General features: G+C 39.4%; 1 protein-coding gene across 4 annotated transcripts in view; it reads right to left on the reverse strand.

The window, feature by feature from the left end:
* Positions 1-243: 243 nt before the first annotated feature.
* Positions 244-23116, reverse strand: part of EPB41L5 (erythrocyte membrane protein band 4.1 like 5) — a 138613-nt gene continuing 115740 nt past the window's right edge. For all 4 annotated transcript variants that reach the window (XM_053597719.1, XM_053597716.1, XM_053597718.1 and 1 more), the window contains 5 exons: positions 14240-14330; positions 12138-12212; positions 9820-9861; positions 9337-9467; positions 244-4395 (listed from right to left, as the gene is read on the reverse strand). In XM_053597719.1, the coding sequence (XP_053453694.1) occupies positions 4329-4395; positions 9337-9467; positions 9820-9861; positions 12138-12212; positions 14240-14330 (406 nt within the window). In that variant the 3' untranslated portion in view covers positions 244-4328. The remainder of the gene's footprint in view (positions 4396-9336; positions 9468-9819; positions 9862-12137; positions 12213-14239; positions 14331-23116) is intronic.

The raw sequence follows: 23116 nt of genomic DNA on the forward strand, positions 1-23116 counted from the left end.
CTCCTGCGCCACACTGCTCCCCTGGGGGACCGCAATTACCTTCTAGGACAGGCTGAGCAGGACAAATGGGGCTTCTAGCCTAGGAAAATGCCTCCTCTCATCCAGACAGCGCAATATGCCTTGGGGACTGTGCTGCTGCTTCCCTCACGTTCCTACTAATAGTAGCTCTGGTCCAAAAATTCTTTTGAGACCAGTATATAGGTATCACACTTCCAAGAAAGCGAAACAGCTCACAAAACATGGATGTCTCACTGAAGTTTTATTTGAATAGGGTCACATCTAAAGTTCTCATTTCAGTGTACAAACAACTCACAGTTCAGTGCAGTGCTTCTAATACAAGTCATATAAAAACTGGAACACAACAAATGAATAGCACTTGATAGAAAAATAAATTACACTCTAAATGCTACTGCAAAGCTTTATACATATAAAAGTAAACAAAAAAGTTAGTGAGGTCCTCATAAACATCTATCATATTCAGATATTAAGATAAAAAGAGCAAAAAGATCTGTGCTATTGAAAAAAAACCCTCTCTGATAAGAAGAAATCCTGAGAAGTGACTGAATTATCGTCTCAAGCAATGTGATACAATACAGACTCAGAGATCCTATCTTTTAGAACTGGAGAAGAATCACAGCTCTACAATGCCTTAACACAGCAGGGTACAGCTTGGGAAAACTGCTATAATCTAAACAAATTTCTTCATCCTGGGGGCTAGTATGTAAGAACGCTTTTCAACTTTCTTTTGATCACTGAAGAACCAGAGTGTTTAATTTGAGAGGAAAAAAAAGAACAAACAATATAAAAATGTGTATTATTTGGTATGCAGAAGAGTCTAAGTTTCTATGCAACTAAATGCTCCAGGGAAGATTGATCAAAAATTGTTGGAAGCCCCCAAAGACTCTCACGGCAAAGAGACCTACACCCGCACCGTGTCCAGCTGCTGCATGTGTCAATGGAGATGTGATGCCCTGAAATTCTGGGTGCCTCAAAGGAACAGATTAACATGCAGAACCATTTGAATACCTGCTTGCCTCTCATCCTAGGCAGCATTCTACTACTCTGCAAAGCTTGAAATCAGGGGTTAGCGGCTGCTTTGTGAGTACAACTTTACTAAGATGCAGCCACCCTGCCTGTGTGTTGCTGGTCCTACCCTGGTGCCACCCCAGCAGAGCTGAGCGGTAAAGTACCTGCTATCTCAGGTCCTTTACAGAAACACGGCTGTGACCCCTGAGTGATGAGAAGAAACTTCGTTTCTCAAGACACTTACTTATGTTTTTCTTTATGTAAGTGACTGCCAAATAATTCTGCTAGCAAGATTTCTGAAGGAATAGTAGAACTTTCACTTGGGACTTGGCTAAGGGAAACCAGAAGTATAAGCTTTAGCCCAAAGTGGGAAGCATAAGAGAATAAGCAGTCTAGATCCAAGGAACTACTCAGGGCTTTCATCTTAAAATGTCCACAGGACATCTGTGATTGTGCAAAAGCAAATAAAGCTAGAAACAAAATGTTAGTAGACTATAGGAAATAATAAGATGTTTTTTCTTAAAACAATGTAAAAACATTGAAGAAATAAGCCCACAAGGAATCTAATCATTCCTCTATTCAGCGGTGCCTCCTGAAAAGCAGAAATGAACACAAGCCCTTTCTCTATGTCCAAAGGGGATGTAACTGATAAATGGTCAGAAATAAGATCTCACTAGTTATTTTATAGGTTCTGAGGCAGAGTCTTGGGCAGATAACTGACAACATCACACATCCTACTCTAAACCACCAGGCCAGTTCTCCTAGCCCTCACTAGGGCTATAAAAATGGACTGATTTGGGGCTCCTCTCCTGGGATGCCTGTCCCTCAGGGCAAGCAGCACCATGTCCAGTGCTCCCAGGGAAGTGCACGATTCAGGAAGTGCCCCGGCCACCCCTCCTCCCACTTCTGCCCCAATGTCACCAGCCTGTCTTCTTACCCATTATCTTCTCCAACATCTCTGCCTGCATCCTTGACTGGCTCACATGCTTCTCCTCTCACAGACAGACAGCTCCCCTCCCTACCTGCCACATCCACAGACTTCCTGAGCCCTGCCTCTCCCCATCACCACTGCTCCCAGGGAGCAGGCAGGATGAGCTGTTCCCATAGCTCTGTGCACGGCACCAGCAGCAGGCATGATCTGAAGCTTACATTCGATAGGTATCTAATCCATCAGGACAAATTTAGCACTCCAGTATTAACCACTGTTTACCATTTTGTATCAGGACAAGGGACAAAATTTACTTTTAGCTTGAGATTCTAATGAATTTTAACCAAGTCCCTATTTATATTCTGATGGGCGAGAATATAAGTGTATTTGAAAACATAAAGGGTGGGTGCAGAATATTTTTAATTGCTTAATTCCATAAGGATGGTGCTACCTCCTAAACTAGATGGTTCCAAGCCATAATACCTTAGCTGCTCTGTGGCTGGCAGCACAACTTTAATCTTGAAGGACACCTAGGGTTGTTAAGACACTGAAATTTGATGCCCCGTGCAACACGTTCTGGCTCAAGTCCCTGGTTCTAGGTGTCACTTACAACTGTGAGAAAAATGTGTTCTGCAATTAAGAACTGGCAAGAACTCTGCCAATGAAATTCACAAGCTTAGCACAGTAGCTAAGCGGAAGAAGCCAACAAGAGTGTCAACTTTCTTTCCTTAAGTAAAAATGGTTTGTGCAAAAGTGTTTTCCAATCTCTCCAGCCCCCTGGGAAGCAGTGCAAAATTAAAATTCCTGAGCTTTCCTGTCAGACACTAGTGTTTGCCTGAGCATGAGTTTATGCTATATGGGAGACCAAGACAGTCCAACCCATGGAGTTTTAAAGATCCTAAAACTGGATGTTCTTTTATGCTGAGCAGCACAGATTAATGCTTAATTACATACACATCACAAGAAAACTAGAAATCAAATTCTAGGAGTTACAGCTTAGCCAGTCCTAGATAATAAGGGATCGTCAATGACTTTACCAGCATGGTTTCCAGATTATCCCCACAGCAATTGGTTTTTACCTTATTTGTTCTAAAGTTTTAAAGTTAAATTGTTATTTCTGAGTATTGGAATTTAAGGTGGATATTTTTATACTTTTCTCTATTTTTCTATGATGAATATATACTAGTTTAACATTCGGAACTTTTTTGTACATGCCAAAATAGATGGAGAAATCCTAAAGAACCCTAAACTAACACAAAATCCCAATACAAGGCAAGTTCTTTCAGTATGTTATACTGTATACAGTTTCATACATGGTAGGTAGTCAAAAAAAATTCCTTCATCCCTCCCCCACTCTCTTATTCCCTATCTCTGTCCTGGTGTTTTTATTTTGTTTCATTTTTTTTTTCCAGCTTGAAAGCTATAAATTTATTCACCTTATATTGAAAAGAAATGAAGCCTATGTCCAAACAGGCCCTGGTGTGGAGCACTACAGCACTAGGCCTTTATCGCCTGAGTCCACAATGGCCTGTATTCCCTACCTGGCTGAGGAAGGCGTGCAGATGCCTGGGGTAAATGCCTCAGGGTCTCTTTAACAGTTACCCCCACCCCCTTCCAGACTGAAAAGTTACAGAATATGTGCGCAGTGTGCATGTGAGTGCTTCCCGCAGGAAGGCAGGCTTAAAAAAACAAATGACAAGCAACTGATTTCTCAGTCGTCCTTCTCAGGATTTATCTTGATATAAATTTGGAATATTAAGATAGTCTAATAAGAAATCAAAAGTATGGGAGATATTTAAAAACTTCTTTAGTACTGTAATCATTATAAAAAAGCTGGCCGTAAGTCTAGCTACTGTGTCTACATCAATTTCCTAAGTTCCTGATTTTCAGGTAGTGTATGGTAAAGTGCAGTTTCTCTAACAGGCACTCAGATCAAGGATGGTTACCCCGACACTAGAGAGGGAAATGGCGACACTAGAGAGGGAAATGGCGATTTAAAAAGCTGCTGACTACCAGAGACTGCTCATTATGAAGTTGTTAGTTGAATTATAACCACTAGGTGGAGCCAAGAGTCTGAAGGAAGTCTAAGGAAAAGGAATTTCCTTGTTTTAGGAATTTGCAACTTCAATAAAATTATATAAAGTTAAAGACCAGATATCCTCATTTGGAAAGATGTGTGCTGTGATTAAACACTTCCAGTTGGACGGAAAATGCAGCTTTTTTTTTCATGGAGTTTAAGTCAATCTAGGTAGAGCTTTTTTACCTACAAGTAAAGGACAAGCTCCCCAAATCAACACATTCCAGTGGAAATGGATCCCAGGACGGACTGCTGGAGAGCAGTGGGCATTCCAGTTACAGGTGCGGAGGGGCAGCCCTATAGCTCAGTAGTCAGTAAACACTTCCGCTTCAAGACAGCTTCTTCGGCTGAAGTAGGTACAGAGCTGAAAGAGAGAGAATAGGTTACTCAGTGGAACCATTGGGGATGGGGCTGGAGGAAGGATGTTCATGTGTCCACTAGTGCCACATGTTGAGAGTAGATTATAGTTACTGACTTCAGTGAATATACTGCAACACTTAACCAGCTATGAGATATTCCATTGAATTTTCTAGATAACGTGGTTATTTCATTGAAATAAAATATGACAGTACAATTTCCCCTACTTCCTTGAATAAAATACGCCAAATACAAATTTAACCATTTCTTAATGAGTCAGGATTAGTATGACTATCAATAGTACTGTCCTGATCACGAGAACAACACGCTCAGGAGATAACCAAGGGGAGCAGACTGCTCCACACTTCTTCACATAGTCTCGGATGGTTGTCTAGCTCCTACACCAGTTAATCTACGTTGACAGAGCTCTATGAAAAATAAAGACAATGGGCTCTGCATGAGGGTCTGTAAGTCTCTGCTGTAGGCAAACCACAATAGCTTAGATGCAAGGATGTAATGACATCTAAATTGGTTTCATAAAAACTTAAAACAGTATCAAAGTATACAGTACAAAGGAAGTGACTCTAAAATGTCAAAAGCACTGACAAAATTTATAAATGAAGTAGTAGTTACCTGCACTACCACTCTCCACTCCCACTTTACATAGAATCAGACAATTTCAAGTGTTTGTTTTTTTTCCTGGTATTTTCCTTCATCCTTTGTAACCCTGGTTCTCAAAATATGGTCTCCAGAATTTGTTAGAAACGCAAATTCTTGGGCCCCAATCCAGACATACAAATCAAACTCTTATTTGATTTGGGGTCCAGCAGCCTGTGTTTTAAGAAACCTTCCTCCGGAGATTCTGCCTCATAAGCAGTAAAAGTTCTAACTGTTCTGAACGATGTATGTGTATGCACAATGACTTCCCACCAAGGGCCATGAGGCTTACCTTTCTTCCACCCCCTCACCAGCTCCATAAGGCTGTCTTCTTATCTCTTCAACACAGCTATGTGACCAATTTTGATCATATTAATAGTCACTATTGTAAATATGTAAATATTGTCATAACTATCAGTGTATACTATTTCTTGTTTTGTACAATCTATTTTTCCTGGACTGAAAAATTCTCAGGGAACATTTTTTTTTTTTTTTGTAGAGACAGAGTCTCACTTTACTGCCATCAGTAGAGTGCCGTGGCGTCACACGGCTCACAGCAACCTCCAGCTCTTGGGCTTATGTGATTCTCTTGCCTCAGCCTCCCGAGCAGCTGGGACTACAGGCGCCTGCCACAACGCCCAGCTATTTTTTTGTTGCAGTTCAGCCGGGGCTGGGTTTGAACCCACCACCCTCAGTATATGGGGCTGGCGCCCTACTCACTGAGCCACAGGTGCCGCCCCCTCAGGGAACATTTTGAGTTTTTTTTTTTTGTGTGACTGCTTACTCAAGTTTCCTATACATAGCACTTGTATCTAATTTATTTCTAACTTCTTAGGCAAAACCACAGATCATTTTCAGTACATTCAGATATGTCATATAATTAAAAAAAAAAAATCCAAGATGGGGCATGTGTTTGTTATTTCTTGGCAAAAACCTTCCTCAAACTCTAAATCCTCCTTTCCAAATATGGACTGGATCCTTTCTAGACCTCCTGGAGGAAAGCAAAGACAAGTTCCAGGTAAATCCCTGCACCTCTCCTTGGTCCCACAACTTTCTCTTTTGAATAATCATCTTATTTTGATGGATACATCTTTTAAGAGCTTCCAGAGGAAGGCTGGAGTATATATTTTAGAGAAACTGTTATGTCTAAATGTGTACTCTAATCTCACACTTCACTGATCGTTTATCTGGATACAAAACTCTAGGTGAAAAATTATTGCCCCCAGATCTCAGAAGGCACTGATCCATTATGTTCTAGTTTTCAGTAAAGTCTGCTGTCATTCTGATTACCAATCCTTTCTATGTACTCTTTTTCTCTCCTTGCTGGAGCCTTGTGTCCTCTCTTTGATCTTCTGAAGTTTCATGGTATTCTTTGGTGTGGCCTATTTTCATTTTCTGTGCTAGGTACTCTGCAGGCCCCTTTCATCGAGAAAGTCAAGTTATTCTATTCCAAAATGCTTTTGATTCCTTTCATTGACAATTCTCTCCTTCCACTGACTCTGTTCTTTCTGGATCTCCTGTGATTCATATATTGGACATTCTAGGCCAGTCCTCCAATTTCCTCACCTTTTCCCTCCCAGTTATCTTTTTGTTCTGCTTTTTGGGAGACTACCTTCATCTTCCAAACAGTCTTTGGATTTTATTTTTAACATGGTTAATAATTTCTAAAAATACTGTTTTCTGTTCTTTATTTTTAAAGTCTCCTGTTACTATAGCATAGATGCAGTATCGTCTTTTTTTTGGTTTTTGGCCAGGGCTAGGTTTGAACCCACCACCTCCGGCATATAGGACCGGTGCCCTACTCCTTGAGCCACAGGCGCCGCCCGATGCAGTATCTTCTAAATTTAGATACATTTTGTGAAGTTTTCTTCTATTATTCACATTGACTTTATTTCCTCCTTGTTTCTTTTTCAGTTTTTTTTTGTTGTTGTTGTTTTGAGACACAGTCTCACTATGTCACCCTGAATAGAGTGCCGTAGTGTCACAGCTCACAGCAACCTCAAGGTCTTGGGCTTAAGCGATTCTCTTGCCTCAGCCTCCCAAGTAGCTGGGACTACAGGCGCCCACCACAACACCTGGCTATTTTTTTGTTGCAGTTGTCATTGTTGTTTGGCAGGCTCAGGCTGGATTAGATAGCTCCGGTGTTATGTGGCTGGCGCCCTAGCTGCTGAGCTATAGGCACTGAGCCATACCTGCTTTGTTATTACTTCATACACATCTAATGATCTTTTGCTCTCTCCATGTTTAAGAGAAAAGCTCTGGAATGTGTTTGGAAGATGCATACGTATGGGCAAAACTCATCAACTAATGGGCTGTTGGGTAATTATTTGTCATTTCCTGGCAATCTAATAAAGGGATAAACAAATATTTGTATCTGCAGGTCTTTTCTCTTTGGTTGGTTGGTTTCTCCAGAGAATAAACCTCTTATTTTCTCACCTTAGGCATTTATATTTGGCCAACAGCATTCAGGAAGCTGAGAAAAGAAGGAAAATGGGAAAGCTCGCCCTTCAGTGCATGAAATTGAATTAGCTTTCTTTGTTCAGTTGGGAACTTTACTCCAAATGAAAAGTCCTAGATCCAGAGCCTCTCTAGTCAAACTTTTCCAGAGGAAAAACTTCAGAATTATGCCAATGTGAGCAAGGACAGGGAGACAGCAATCGGCTGAAATGAATATGAGTTCTTTCAACTAATCTTCCCATTCTCAGCTCCAGCTTGTACCCCTATCTCTGCAAGTATCTTGCACCTTCACTTCCTTGGCCTTTTCAGGGTTCTGCGATGTGAATTGGCTTACTTTTCGTTTTCTCAGTTTCCACTCCCTCTACTTTTCAAGCTTAGATTTTAGTTTACTCTATTCTGTTAAATTTGGTTACCACAGATCATTTAGCTGCTTCCACAACATGACGTCTCTCAATCGCTATTGTCTTCTTTCCTACCCCTTGTTCTTGTGATTTTATGCCTTTGAAATACCACATAGAGAACACTCCAAAGTAAATCCAAAAAGGCCGCTCATCATTCTTTAAAAATATAACATCCACACATTAGAAGTGTACAAACCATGACTTTACAGCTTGATGACTTTTGTAAATTGAACACGTTTGTAAAAAGCATGCAGAACGTGAAGCAGAATGTGAAACAGAGGGCTGGGCATGGTGGCTCACACCTATAATCCCAGCACTCTGGGAGGCTGAGGCGGGTGGATTGCCTGAGCTCAGGAGTTCAAGACCAGCTTGATGAGCTTTTTTTCATGTGTTTGTAGATCTTGCATCAGTCTTCTTTAGAGAAGTTTCTCTTCAAGTCCCTTGCCCACCCTGAGATGGGGTCAAGTGTTCTTTTCTTGTTAATACGTTTGAGTTCTCTGTGGATTCTGGTTATTGGACCTTTATCGGAGGTATAACCTGCAAATACTTTCTCCCATTCTGAGGGCTATCTGCTTGCTTTACTCACTATGTTCTTGGCTGTGCAGAAGCTTTTTAGTTTGATCGGGTCCCAGTAGTGTATTTTTTTTTTTTTTGTAGAGACAGAGTCTCACTGTACCACCCTCGGGGAGAGTGCCGTGGCGTCACACGGCTCACAGCAACCTCTAACTCTTGGGCTTACGCGATTCTCTTGCCTCAGCCTCCCAAGCAGCTGGGACTACAGGCACACATCACTACACCCAGCTAATTTTTCTGTTTTTTGTAGAAGTAGGGTCTTGCTGTATGGTAATTCCTATTTAGAGTTCCAGTTACCCCATGTCTTCATTAGCATTTGACACTATGTTGCTTTCATTTCAGCCATTCTCATGAAATGTAGTAGTATCACAAAGTGATCTCAATGTGCATTCCCCAAAGACTTGTCAAGTTGTGCACCATCTCGAATGCTTATTGGCCATTTGGATATCTTCTTGTGAATTGCCTTTTCAAGTCTTTTGCCTATTTTTCTACTGAGCTGTGTTTATCTCATTGATTTCAAGGAACTCTTTATTGAGGATAGAAGTCTTTTGTCATTGAGTGGAGGACAGAGACAGAGACATTATTTAAAGACAATGCTATTTCACCTTCAGTAGGACCTCTGTAAGTTGACCACCTACAGGACTGTAACAAACTGGTCAACATATGGAGGTGGATCCGAACATAAGGAACTAGGCCTTATTATATATAGTGCATATCTCTTCTATGAAAATTAGGTCAACTTAGGGAGGTGGTCAATGTAGGGAGGTGGTCAACTATAAGGTTCTATTGTATAATAAATTTTTATCATGTTTTCTTCTAACAGATGATTAAGAATTGCAACTGAGAAATAATTTCCTCACCTGGTCACAGCATCTACCAAGAATGGTGCTGGGGGAGAGATCAGCGAGATTCCATCTTTATTACCATGTGGCTCCTTCTCTGCTAAGAGCACGTCATGTCCAGCAAGTCCATTAGAAATGGCACCACTCTGCTGTGGAAGATATATAATTCATCTGCATACAGTAATAGCAACATCCACCCGTCAACGCTTCAGCTTTCAAATTGAGCTTCACTAATGACTATGTCAGTAAGGAAGATGATTTTAGTGATCATGGTCGTCTGCTTTTTAACCATCCTTCACCTCAGATTTTGATACTCGTTTTTGTCAGCAAACTTAAGTATTTACAAACCAGGAAGGTTAAGCCACAAGTTTGAAGCCATAAAGTTAACAGAATTCTGATAATGACTTCCATGTTTATAAGGAAAAACAAGAATCTCATGATCCCTTTAGTCCTTACCGTGAGAGGGTAACCAGAGGAAAGATCATAATATCATGAACTTACTGGAATAATCCACCGGGGTGTAATCATGGATGTTGAAGATACCTAAAATACATTTTATATACGTATTTACTTTTAAGAAAGACTGACTTATTTTCATAGTTATACACATAATACTTTCTTCTATTATGAAATACACTGTGGTGAGGTGGGAGGGTGGTAATTCTTAGTGGGTTTCCTTGAGCTGACATGGACTTCTGAATCAAAACCCTTTTTTACAACACAGATGCTCAGATGCTATACCTTACCATTTAAGAAACTGTCATAATTTTGAGACTCTCTTTAACCTAAAAATTTACTACTCAGGAATGCTTTACTACTTTCAGTTCATTTAACAGCACTTCCCTCATCCCACGCCCAGTATTTATTGTTTTATTTTCTGAAATTTCAGTTAATTACAAATAATCATAGCCTTCTAGGTAGCATCTTGAACAACAGATTGTGACTAATCCAAATGAATACCATAAAGAAAATACACAGAAAAAAATCTGTTTATACACAGGTCATTCTCTAATTATCATGTATACATGAAGCAGCACCAAAAGCACTCCAACTGGCCATGATTCACAGACCTTTGTTACACTCTTTTTTTTTTTCCTAGACAAGGTCTTGCTCTGTTGCCTGGGCTAGAGTGCAATACAGCTATGACATTGTCTTAGCTCACGGGAACCTCAGACTCCTGGGCTCAAGTGATTCTCCTGCCTCAGTCTCCTGAGTAACTGGGACTACAGGCATGCACCACCATGTCCAATTTATTTTTCTATATTTTGTAGAGATGAGGTCTTGCTATGTTGCTCAGGCTGGTCTCAAACTCCCGGCCTCAAGTGATCTTCCTGTCTCAGCCTCCCAAAGCGCTAGGATTGCAGGGTTGAGACACTGTGCTCAGCCTACACTCTTCTTTAATGTTTCGTTTTCTCGATCTGAGTTCTATGTATAGAATTATAATCTAATGAAATCTACCCATTTTATTTTATGGTAACTTAAACTAGTTCTTGAACTGGTAGCCTTAAATCCTGGTAAGAAAAAAATATAAGTGTATGTTTTATAATGTAAGTTAGATAACTGCCAAACCCAAAATTACGTAGTATAATTTTCCTACCAGTATTTTAAAAATGCACATTAAGAGTAAGAAATAAAAGAGAAAAACAATAGTAAACAAAAAATGGTTTGATAGATTTTTCCAGATTTGTGGTTCTTTAATAAAGTCTTTTGTGTCTTGATCTAAGCTAGTACTTCCCAAAAGGTGTTTTCTGGACCACATCTGCACATGTTAAAAATGCCACCCAACATACTCACCCAAGACATATCAGATTAGAAACTTGAAGGTAGAGACCACCACCTCTGGGTGGTTCTGATATACACCCAAATTTGAGAATTAATGATCTAAGCAAACATTCAGCACCATAGAAAGTACCACTGGTACTTCCAAGCCTTCAGGATGGCATCCCATTCGTACAGCAATTCTTGTCACATTACTCACAAAGCATTAAATTAGTTATTTGTGTATCCTGCACCCAAACTAGATCCTAAGTCCCTAGAGAGAAGGAACTGTTTCTTCTTTGTATTAGGGTCACAGTACAGTCAGACCTTTGTATCCATGGGTTCTATATCCACAGACTCAAACAACCATGAATTAAAACTATTTGGGGGAAAAATTGGATGGTGGTGTCTATACTGAATATGTACAGATTTTTTCTTATTATTTCCTGAACAATATAGTACAGTAACTATTTACATGGCATTTACATTGTATCAGCTATTATAAGTAATCTAGAGATGATTTAAAGTATACAAAAGGATATGTGCAGGTTATAAGCTAATTCCATGCCATTTTATGGAGGAGACTTAAGCATCCATGGATTTTGGTATCTGAAGGGAGTCCTGGAACAAATTTCCCCTGGATGTTAAGGGATGACTGTATTTATCATAATATCCTCTGGACTGTAATAATGATTGATATGTTTAATGCCAATCATTCTCATGCTCCTATGTTTCTGTAAAACTTTTTGGAAAATCAAATATATACTTATTATTTCAAGAAGCTAGTTTATCTCCATGTTCTCTCTCATTTTATTTCATATGGCAATTGAATTACAAATAGGCTTATAGTAACATGTGATTTCTATACTTATACTAACATGTGACACATTCAGATTGGTAGAATTTAAGTACAGAGAGACAACATTAAGAAGTTATTGAAATATAAACTCTTACTGATGAAAAGTTAAACTAATCTGTTAAAAAGGTAAAAACTGAAATCTAGCAGGAACATTTTTCAAAACAGAAATCCTTTCTATCTTGCTGTTTTAAAGTGTATTTACCTGAGGTGTGATTGTGTGGTCAAGCAGATTCTCCGTTAGAGATGCGAGCAGGGCATCTAATTCATCTGTAGCTTCCTATGGAAGACAAGAATCTAGAGTAGTTAAATGACTCAATCATCAGACTAAGTTTTTTCTATATCCTTTATTTACAGTTCTGACCCAGGCCTGGTTAGTGTTAATCTTTTAAACAAGCAGGAACATTTGTGAGTCATGGTTATTAATGTTTCCACCTCTGCTTAGAGGGGCACCTAGATTACAATTAGGCTTTAAGCTACAGTGCTATGGGTTAAGACTCTTCTGCCTCTTTGCTTTTAGATTAGACGAGAATAGTAAAAGGTTCAACAAAGGAGGCAGTGAATAAAGGAGATATCTAAATTCCATATGCTTCTTTATCTAGAATTCTTTCACTATTTGCAAAAGAATACAATATGCACTATTCCCCCATAAATGTTAATTAATACTTTTTGTTTAATTAGTATTAAAAGTACCTTATGGAGGACACGATTTTGTACCGCAGTGGGGGTGATAGGGGAAAGAGTTTAAAAAATAGAAGATAAAATTCCTATCTGGCAATAAGAGAAGTAAGAATATTGGACATAGTATGTAACAAAAAAGGCCCCTGATTTATACATTTTTATTTCTATTTGCTTTCAGGCCTTGGTGAATCTCTTATTTAATTCCATCATGCAAGTTAATTTTAATCACAAGCATGAAAAAATTGATCTTTCTCCTCTAACATCTCCTCCCTCCATCCCAAACCTTCTCACACTGCCTGGGCTAAGTGCACCACAATATCTTGTGCAAATCTCTACCACAACGTGTTACAGTTCTCTCTCCCATTGGACTACATACAGTTGGCTAAGACCATACTTCACTCATTTTTAAATCTTTAATGCCTAACATGCTGTCTGGTATATTTTATATACACAATAAATCTTTGAACTAAATGTCCTTCTCTGTTCTAAAAATATCTCATGATTTTCAATGACCAAAGATGTCAATGTATCTTTTTAGAATTTTAATTTGTGGAAAATACACTCCTTACTGAAACTATTTGGTTGGCTGTTTTTTCCTTTAAGCTCAAAAGATTGAAAGGTTACATACCTAAATATCAACTATACACCGACATTGGGTAGTGAGACTATAAGTGATGTCTACTTTTTCCTTTTTGTGAAAAATGTGGTAGATTTTTACAATAAATGTACATTATACAATAAAAGAACAAAATGGTTTATGTGTTGATTCGAAAAGACAATTGTTAATTTAACGTGTAAATTAAAACGTTCATGAGCAACGCATTTGATTGTTATGGTTTCTGAATTGGTAAGGATTTGGCAAATGGATACAGGAAAGGGAGAAGTTAGGTCCTTGTTATTTCAGTCAACAAAAATTCATTTATGTCTGTTCTGTACCAGGGGATGTTTGAGATACGAGGGACACAGTAGTGAACAAAACAGGCCAACTCTCTTGTGCAGCTTATATTCCCTAGAGTAAATCAGACTACAAATTTCAACCAAATCCCTTATGCATTAGACATATAGCCTTAAGTCTTTAATGCTTTTAATATTACATCTTTTTTTTTTTTTTTGTAGAGACAGAGTCTCACTTTATGGCCCTCGGTAGAGTGCCGTGGCCTCACACAGCTCACAGCAACCTCCAACTCATGGGCTTAAGCGATTCTCTTGCCTCAGCCTCCGAAGTAGCTGGGGCTACAGGCGCCCGCCACAACACCCAGCTATTTTTTGGTTTTTTTTTTTGCAGTTTGGGCGGGGTTTGAACCCACCACCCTCGGTATATGGGGCCAGCGCCTTACCGACTGAGCCACAGGCGCCACCCAATATTACATCTTAAAAGGAAAAATTAGCATCCAAGACCACTCCCAAAACAAAAATATAAACAAATAACATACAAACTGGAAAAGAAACCCTGAGATTCTCTTGTGAGGGATGTGGCAATAGGATTCCCTCCTAGAGAACTCTGGTTCAATGCTTTTCTCATAGCTTAAGTCACAGTGTCAATCAGAAATCACCAGATGTCCCTGGCTCTACTACAGGATTCAATTCAAGATTGTCTTTGGCAAAAATTTTAAGAAGTATTCTTACCTTTAGAACAGAACCACTGTCTGCAGATGTGGTATGCATTAGAGCAAGAGACTCTCCGGAGAGGGGCATATTATTCTCACTTAACACAGAACTGGGAAGATGAAAAGACAAATTTGTATCATGGAGGATCTCTGTAGGTATAGGCAGTGTTCTCAAAGACATTAGAAAATAAGCATAAAAAATTCACGTAGGGAAGAAGAAATTACTGCGGGTGAGGAGCATGACAGTAGCCAGATCTGCATTTATATGCCTTTGTGAAACGCTTTTCCAACTACACAGAAAAGCTTTCAAATATAAGTCAGACACACTCCCAGAAGTATCCAAACGGTAGACTTCCTTCTCTCTTAAAATCTTACTAAAATGACAGGAAAGATTTATTTTCAACAAAACAAAAAATCATAATACCTAAAAAACATTACAGTGTGCCAGTGGTAGTTCAAAAACTTTAAATAAATCCTGAAAGATACACAGAATAGGATGGTTTCAAGATTATGATAGATTAAATGTTGCAGTCTTCTTCAACAGCATCAAATCCAGAGGAATTATATAAAGTGGAAAGAGAGAGAAAATAGATCAATAGATTTATATATTTTTAAAGTTGTCATGCAATACATCAACAGGAAACCTCAGTGGACCAGAAACTATACAGAGTACCTGAGATATGTGAGAACAGTCAGGAAACCACAGGAGAAACCAGGCTAGAGAACTCTGCTGCAGAAGGCAGAAGCAATATCTACAAGGTCCCAGATATTGCAACAGGACTAGGCAGGTGAGAAGATGCCACAGCATCTGTTACCTATAAGCCTGGCTGTAGTGACAAAGATGTTTGGCTCCAGCTAGGAATAATGAGAACAGGAGCAGTCCTACAGAGGGCTTCAACATAACATCAGGAGGAAAATCCACACCCACAAGCCCATCATCCACCAAGATATCACATCCAGCAGGAACTCTCCATCCTCACCAATATCACTGAAAGTACACAAGCAACACAGCAGTTCCTAATCAATCCTACAAGAAGATGGAGAAAAAACCCTAGATCGGAAAAGACATACATATGCAAATATAATTCGTGAAGTATAAGCTAGAACTGTTTGCATCCATAACATTAAGGTAAATAGAGGCAAAGAAATGAAAAATAAGAACAGTTATTAGACACAAAGAAGTGATTAAGATGTTCCAACCAATGGATTCTGATTATTCAGAAGGATATGGCTTATGATTTTCCAGAACTGAAAAAAGACATAGGTATTCAGAATGAAAGCCAATCTTGAATAATAATGATATAATGAAAATGCAAAACATCAAAGTAGTGAAATCTAAGTTTTCCAGAGAAGAAAAAAATAGCTTTATGTTTCCAAAAGAAGAAATAGCTCAGAGGAAAGGGAGGACAAAAGAGAGTGAGCATTACAAGTAGTGAATATGTTTTAGAATGAATTCGCCTAACCCCTCAAGAGAAGAGTAATACTATATATTACAGTTTACATTGCTGCAAAACATGGAAAGCAACAGATGAGAACTTCTTGCCCATTCTGCACAGCACCTGTCATGACCCAGCACTCTACTCAACACCTCCAACAATCTTCACAACATGTGCACAAGGAAGAATACACGCAAAGTTAGCTTGGAACAAACATTTGTCATTAATAAAAGAATGAATAAACTGAGGCAGACCCATGAAAGAGCAGTTAAACTGAAGAAACAAAGGATAATTTTTTAAAATTCAGATACCCAAAAATAATAAAAAGTTGAGGAAAGATATATATGTGTGTATATATATGTGTGTGTGTGTATAGTACAAGAAGTCCCCAAATTACAAATTAAGATAGGTTCTATAGGTTTGCTCTTAAGTTAAACTTGTATGTACGTTGGAACAGGTATATTTACCTATTACCTGTAATAGCCTCTGTTTATAAGTGTGAATTGTACATCAGTAAGATGTTTATAACTTGAGGATTTACTGTAATAGTCTCTGCCCATAAGTGTGAGTTGTATATAAGTCAGATGTTTGTAACTGAGGACTGCCTGCATGTTACTGATACAGAAATGAAAAACTCTCAAGACAATATATTGTTTATGTTTATTATGGATATAAACATACATATTTAAAAACATTAAAAACATTCCTGACTATTCACACATATCTCAGAGTTAGTTCTTTATAAAGTTAAACATACACTTATAAGGGTGGCCATAAAGTGGCCATTCTGTATTATATGACACTGAACTCTACCTATTAGATATTTACTCAAGAAATACGAAAACATATGTTCACATAGGAACTTGTGAAAATGCTTATAGGGTTTTTTTTTGCATAATCACCATAAACTGGAAAAATAACCCCAAATGTTCAAGTGGCAAACAAGCCGTGGTATATCCACAGAGTGGAATACTACTCAACAAAAAAAACACCCTGCAGATAAATACAGCAAGAATGAATCTCAAATGCATTATTTTCAGGTGAAAGAAGCTAGACTAAAAAAGCTACATACAGCGAGGCACAGTGGCTTACTTCTGTAATTCTAGCACTATGTGAGGCAGAAGTGGGAGGTTCACTTGAGGCCAGAAGTTCAAGACCAGCCTGGACAACATGATAGAACCCTGTCTCCAGGTGTGCTCGTGCATGCCTGCACTTCCAGCTACTTGGCAGGCTAAGATAGGAGGAGCACTTGAGCTCAGGGTTAAAGGTTATAGTAAGCTATGATCAGGGCCCTGCATTCCAGCTAGGGGAACAGAATGAGACTCTGACTCTTAAAAAAAGAGGGGGTTTCAAAATAAACTATGATTCCATACTTTGTATTTATCCAAGTATCCATAGTATTTATCCAAGTCTAATGTTAAGTTAAGGGTCAGAAAAATGAAGAAACTTCTGGGAATAATGGAACTATTCTAAACACTTTTCAAAGCTCACGGTACTATACTCTACACAAAGAGTAAATTTTACTGTGTTTAAGTTGCAGTTGTCCCTCAGTATCTATGGGTGATTGGTTCCAGGACCTCCATTAGATATCCAAATCCACAGATGTTCAACTCCCTTATCAGGGATATAAAATAGTGTAGTATTCACTTGTAAGACAAGCACATCTTGGCTTAGTGCCTGTAGCACAGTGGTTACGGCATCGGCCATGTATCGTAGGCTGGTGGGTTCAAACCTGGCTGGGCCACCTAAATGACAACTGCCACAAAAACATAGCCGGGCATTGTGGTGGGCGCCTATAGTCCCAGCTCCTTGGGAGGCTGAGGCAAGAGAATCGCTTAAGCCCAAGAGTTGGAGGTTTGCTGTGAGCTGTGATGCTATGGCACTCTACCGAGGGCGGCATAGTGAGACTGTGTCTAAAAAAAAAAGAGACAAGCATAATCTTCCCACATACTTTAAATTACCTCTAGATTACTTATAATACCTAAATGCAATGCCTACATATCCTTTCATTTATGTGGGTTCAATGTGTTACTTAGCAGGTGGCAAACCCAAGTTCTGGTTTTTGGAATCTGGTGCATTTTTTCTGAATATTTTTGATCCATGGTTGAAACCATGGATGCAAAACTCATGGATATGGAGGGCAGACTATACACTGTAATCAAACTGATTTTAAAAAGTGTGCATGAGAGCAGCCAAGTGATGTCAGCTAAAATGGTAGGGTAGAGATTTCCAGTGGCTCACCACTCGCTCCTGACAAAGTGGTAAGAATCAACCCTAACAGATCTCTAGAAGTTAGTCAAAGGTTTACAGCACAATGGAATGCTTAACTGGGGGCCACTGAAACACAGTAGGAGAGTGTTGTGGTGGTTTAATTTATTCCCACCCTACCTAGATCCCAATCTCCATCCCCCAAGGGCAATAGTTTTGAAGACAGCAGCTCACATTCCTGTTCCCAAGAAATTGTGTTACTCTGTTTTAATCTGTCCTTTTATTCTCCTAAAGGACAGACACTAGGAACTTGCCCTTGTTTTGCCTAAGTCAGAACTCTCTGAAGTATAACATTCCTTGAAAACATTGGAAGGTAAATGAATATGCCACTAGACAACAGGGAAAAAAATAACAGTAATGAAAGCAATTAACACACCGAAAGCCTGGAAGGGAAAGCAGGAGAGTAAGACGTTTGGGGTCCTTATGAGGCAGAGAATGGTCTAGATAGCCCAACAGGTGCCAAGGGCAGGATTCATATTCAGAACAGACTGTAGGAGACCATAAGCTGATCTTTCAGATTACATATACAGGCTAAAGCCAAAGTCATTAGTATAAGCAGTCTAAGTGTTGAAGTAATACCCCAATAAAGCATCTATTTGCAAAGATCTAGAAAGTTTTTCTTTTTTTTCTATTACTTTTTCTTTTCTTTCTCTCGCTCTTTTTTGACTCCACTAATTTAAGGAAATCTCTGTCAAACCACTAGCTGAGCACTACATTAAAGAAACAGAGACATTAGGGACAATGAGACAAAATGGTTTCAAAAAGTTACTATACAAACAGGTAACCACAGTCCTATAGGCAACAATAATAAATCCTAGGGAGGGAACAAATCTGATTTCCAGAAATAAAAATCAAATGTCCACTTTTCAAATCAATGGCATGCAAAGAAACGAGAAAGAACAGCTCAGGCATAAGAAAAAAAGAAATTAACAGAAACTATCTCTGAGAAAGCAGACACTGGACTTAGACAAAGACTTTAAGTCAACTATCCTAAATATTCTCAAAAAGCTAAAGGAGGCTGGGTGTGGTGATTCACACCTGTAATCCTACCTCTGGGAGGCTAAGACAGTAGAACTGCTTGAGCTCAGGGGTTCAAGATCAGCCTGAGCAAGAGCAAGACCCCATCTCTACTAAAAACAGTAAAATTAGCCAGGCATTGTAGGCACCTACAGTCCCAGCTCCACAGGAGGCTAAGGCAAGAGGACTGTGTGAACCCTAGAGTCTGAGGGTGCTGCGAGCTAGACTGATGCCCCAGCATTCTAGCCTGGGCAACAGAGTAAGATTCTGTCTCAAAAAAAAAAAAAAAAAAAAAAACTACTGGGAGGCGGAGCAAGATGGCAGCTGAGTAACAGCTTCCTTGCATCTGGGCACCGTGAGTCTGGGGAGATAGGACTCCAGGCATCTCTGGCTGGTGGGATCTGCCTATCATCACCCCTGAGAGGATACAGGGAGTCAGCGAGAGACTTCTGGACCCCAAGAGGAGGACTAAAACAGTGGAAAACCGGCAAGTGGTCGCGTGTGTTCAACCCGTCTAAACCCGCCCGCAACTGTAAGTTCAGTAGCAGCGAGACTGCAAACCAGAAAGGCCTTACCAACTGTTTTGGTGTCTTTGGACTTGGCACTCAGCTGAACTGCCCTGGGCAGAGCCAGAGCGGGAGTGTGGAGAACTTTGGCCTTTGTCGAGGGCCCCAGTCTGAGCCGCTGAGCCAGACGGAGCTAATAGTGTTTGGCTCTGGGTCACAGGCAGACATTGTGAGCGATCTGCCCCGGCAAGCTCTGCCCTCAGGGTCCCAGAGCTGGAATTGGGTGGGAGCTGGTAACCCAGCGACCAAGTAGCCTAAGGGTGGAGTCTGAGCCGCCTTGCAGCCCTAACCCTCGGGCAGAGGGAGACCACTTTTGACACACAGGGTAAGTGGATAGCCACTTCAGCAGTGATTCCAGCGACAAGCACTTCCCTGAGAAAGCTTCCGCTCAGTAAGTGAACAAGTTCAAAGTGCCTTTTAAGTGGGCTGAAGAGAGATTTAGGGTGTCTACCTGTTGGGGTTTGAGAAACTAGCAGCCTCCAGTCGTATCAGAACCATGATTAACACCTCATACCCCAGAAGACCACGTGTTGCCCAGACAATATTCAATAACATATACATACTGCTTTGTTTTTGGTTGTGTTTTTTTGTTTATTTTGATGTTGTAGATTGTTGTTTTGTTTTTTAAGTTCAACCTTTTCCATACAGATCCTTTTTCTTTCTCAATTTTTCTAGTTTAATTATAATTTCCCATTGCTGCCTATTTCAATAATTAGAACTTCATTTTTGTCAGTGTTTCTACTGCTATTATTTGGTTTTTCCAGCCAATTTTATCCTGTAAAGATTTCTGTTTGCTTGTTTCGGTTTGATTTATAGCATTTTAGTCTTTCCTCTCTACTTGGTAGAGATGGGGTACTGTGTCTGATCAGGTTAGCAAAGAGCTGCTGACCTCAAGGGAACCACCCAACTGGGCACCCCCAGAAGGTGGTTTTTTTTTTAAGGTTGTATCAAAGTACCCTACTGTACACCTATATTGCTCTGTCTCCCTCTTTCTGTGCCTCTCTCTTTCTGTGCCTCTCTTCCTTTTCTCAATATTCCTTTTACCCACCCCCTCTCCTTTCTCTATTTTTCTTTTTTTTTCTTATCACTCGGTCCTCCTTTCTTTCATCCCTTTTTTGCTCTTAAACCTTCTCACCCTTCTGGTCCTGTAACCCTTAGTCCACAGGCACGAGAACTTAAAGAGCAAGAGGAAGTGAAAGGAAAATTAGGGCAAGGAAACAGATAAAAGAAATCACCCATGAGGAAGAATCAGCAGAAAACTCCAGGCAACATGAAGAACCAGTCCAGAACAACCCTGCCAAGGGACCATGAGGTAGCTACTGCAGAGGATTCCACCTATACAGAAATGTTAGGAATGACAGAAAGGGAATTTAGAATACACATGTTGAAAACAATGAAAGAAATGATGGAAACAATGAAGGAAACTGCTAATAAAATGGAAAATAACCAAAAGGAAATCCAAAAACAGAATCAAATCAGAGATGAACGATATGAAGAATATAAAAAGGATATAGCAGAGCTGAAGGAAATGAAACAGTCAATCAGGGAACTTAAAGATGCAATGGAAAGTATCAGCAACAGGTTAGACCATGCAGAAGAAAGAATTTCAGAGGTAGAAGACAAACTTTTTGAGATAACTCAGATAGTAAAAGAGGCAGAAAAGAAGAGAGAGAAAGCAGAACGTTCACTGTCAGAATTATGGGACTTTATGAAGCGTTCCAACATACGAGTGATAGGAATTCCAGAAGGGGAAGAAGAATGCCCCAGAGGAATGGAAGCCATACTAGAGAATATTAGAAAAGAAAATTTCCCAAATATCACCAAAGATTCTGACACACTGCTTTCAGAGGGCTATCGGACCCCAGGTCGCCTCAACTCTAACCGAGCTTCTCCAAGACACATTGTGATGAACCTGTCCAAAGTCAAGACAAAAGAAAAGATTCTGCAAGCTGCCAGGAGTAAGCGCCAGTTGACCTACAGGGGCAAATCCATCAGAGTGACCGCAGACTTCTCTAATGAAACTTTCCAAGCAAGAAGACAATGGTCATCTACCTTTAATCTACTTAAACAGAACAATTTACAGCCCAGAATTCTGTACCCTGCTAAGCTAAGCTTCAAAATTGACGGAGAAATCAAATCATTTACGGATATACAAACATTGAGGAAATTCACCACAACAAGACCAGCTCTACAGGAAATACTTCAACCCGTTCTGCACACTGACCACCACAATGGATCAGCAGCAAAGTAAGAACTCAGAAATTAAAGGACAGAACCAAACCTCCACACTGATGCAAAAGATAAAACTAAGCAATGGACTCTCACAAAATAAGACGAATAGAATACTACCACACTTATCAATTATCTCAATAAATGTTAATGGCTTGAATTTCCCACTGAACAGACATAGATTGGTTGACTGGATTAAAAAACACAAGCCATCCATTTGCTGTCTGCAAGAAACACACCTGGCTTCAAAAGACAAATTAAAGCTCCGAGTCAAGGGTTGGAAGACAATTTTTCAGGCAAATGGAATTCAGAAGAAAAGAGGAGTTGCAATCTTATTTTCAGATTCATGTGGATTTAAAGCAACTAAAGTCAAAAAAGACAAAGATGGTCACTTTATATTGGTCACGGGAAAAATACAACAAGAAGACATTTCAATTCTAAATATCTATGCACCCAATTTAAATGCTCCCAGATTCTTAAAACAGACCATACTCAGTCTGAGCAATATGATATCTGATAATACCATAATAACAGGGGACCTTAACACTCCTCTTACAGAGCTGGACAGATCCTCTAAACAGAAATTAAACAAGGGTATAAGAGACTTAAATGAGACCCTAGAACAACTGTGCTTAATAGACACATATAGAACACTACATCCCAAAGATAAAGAATATACATTCTTCACATCACCCCATGGAACATTCTCCAAAATTGATCGTATCCTGGGACACAAAACAAATATCAACAGAATCAAAAGAATTGAAATTTTACCTTGTATCTTCTCAGACCATAAGGCACTAAAGGTGGAACTCAACTCTAACAAAAATGCTCGACCCCACCCAAAGGCATGGAAATTAAACAATCTTCTGTTGAATAACAGATAGGTGCAGGAAGAAATAAAACAGGAAATCATTAACTTCCTTGAGCGTAATAACAATGAAGACACAAGCTACCAAAACCTGTGGGATACTGCAAAAGCAGTTTTGAGAGGAAAATTCATCGCTTTAGATGCCTACATTCGAAAAACAGAAAGAGAGCACATCAACAATCTCACAAGAGATCTTATGGAATTGGAAAAAGAAGAACAATCTAAGCCTAAACTCAGTAGAAGAAAAGAAATATCCAAAATCAAATCAGAGATCAATGAAATTGAAAACAAAAGAATCATTCAGAAAATTAATGAAACAAGGAGTTGGTTTTTTGAAAAAATAAATAAAATAGATAAACCATTGGCCAGACTAACGAGGAATAGAAAAGTAAAATCTCTAGTAACCTCAATCAGAAATGATAAAGGGGAAATAACAACTGATCCCACAGAGATACAAGAGATCATCTCTGAATACTACCAGAAACTCTATGCCCAGAAATTTGACAATG

The sequence above is a fragment of the Nycticebus coucang genome, chromosome 7 (genome assembly GCF_027406575.1).
Source record: "Nycticebus coucang isolate mNycCou1 chromosome 7, mNycCou1.pri, whole genome shotgun sequence".
NCBI lineage: Eukaryota > Metazoa > Chordata > Mammalia > Primates > Lorisidae > Nycticebus > Nycticebus coucang.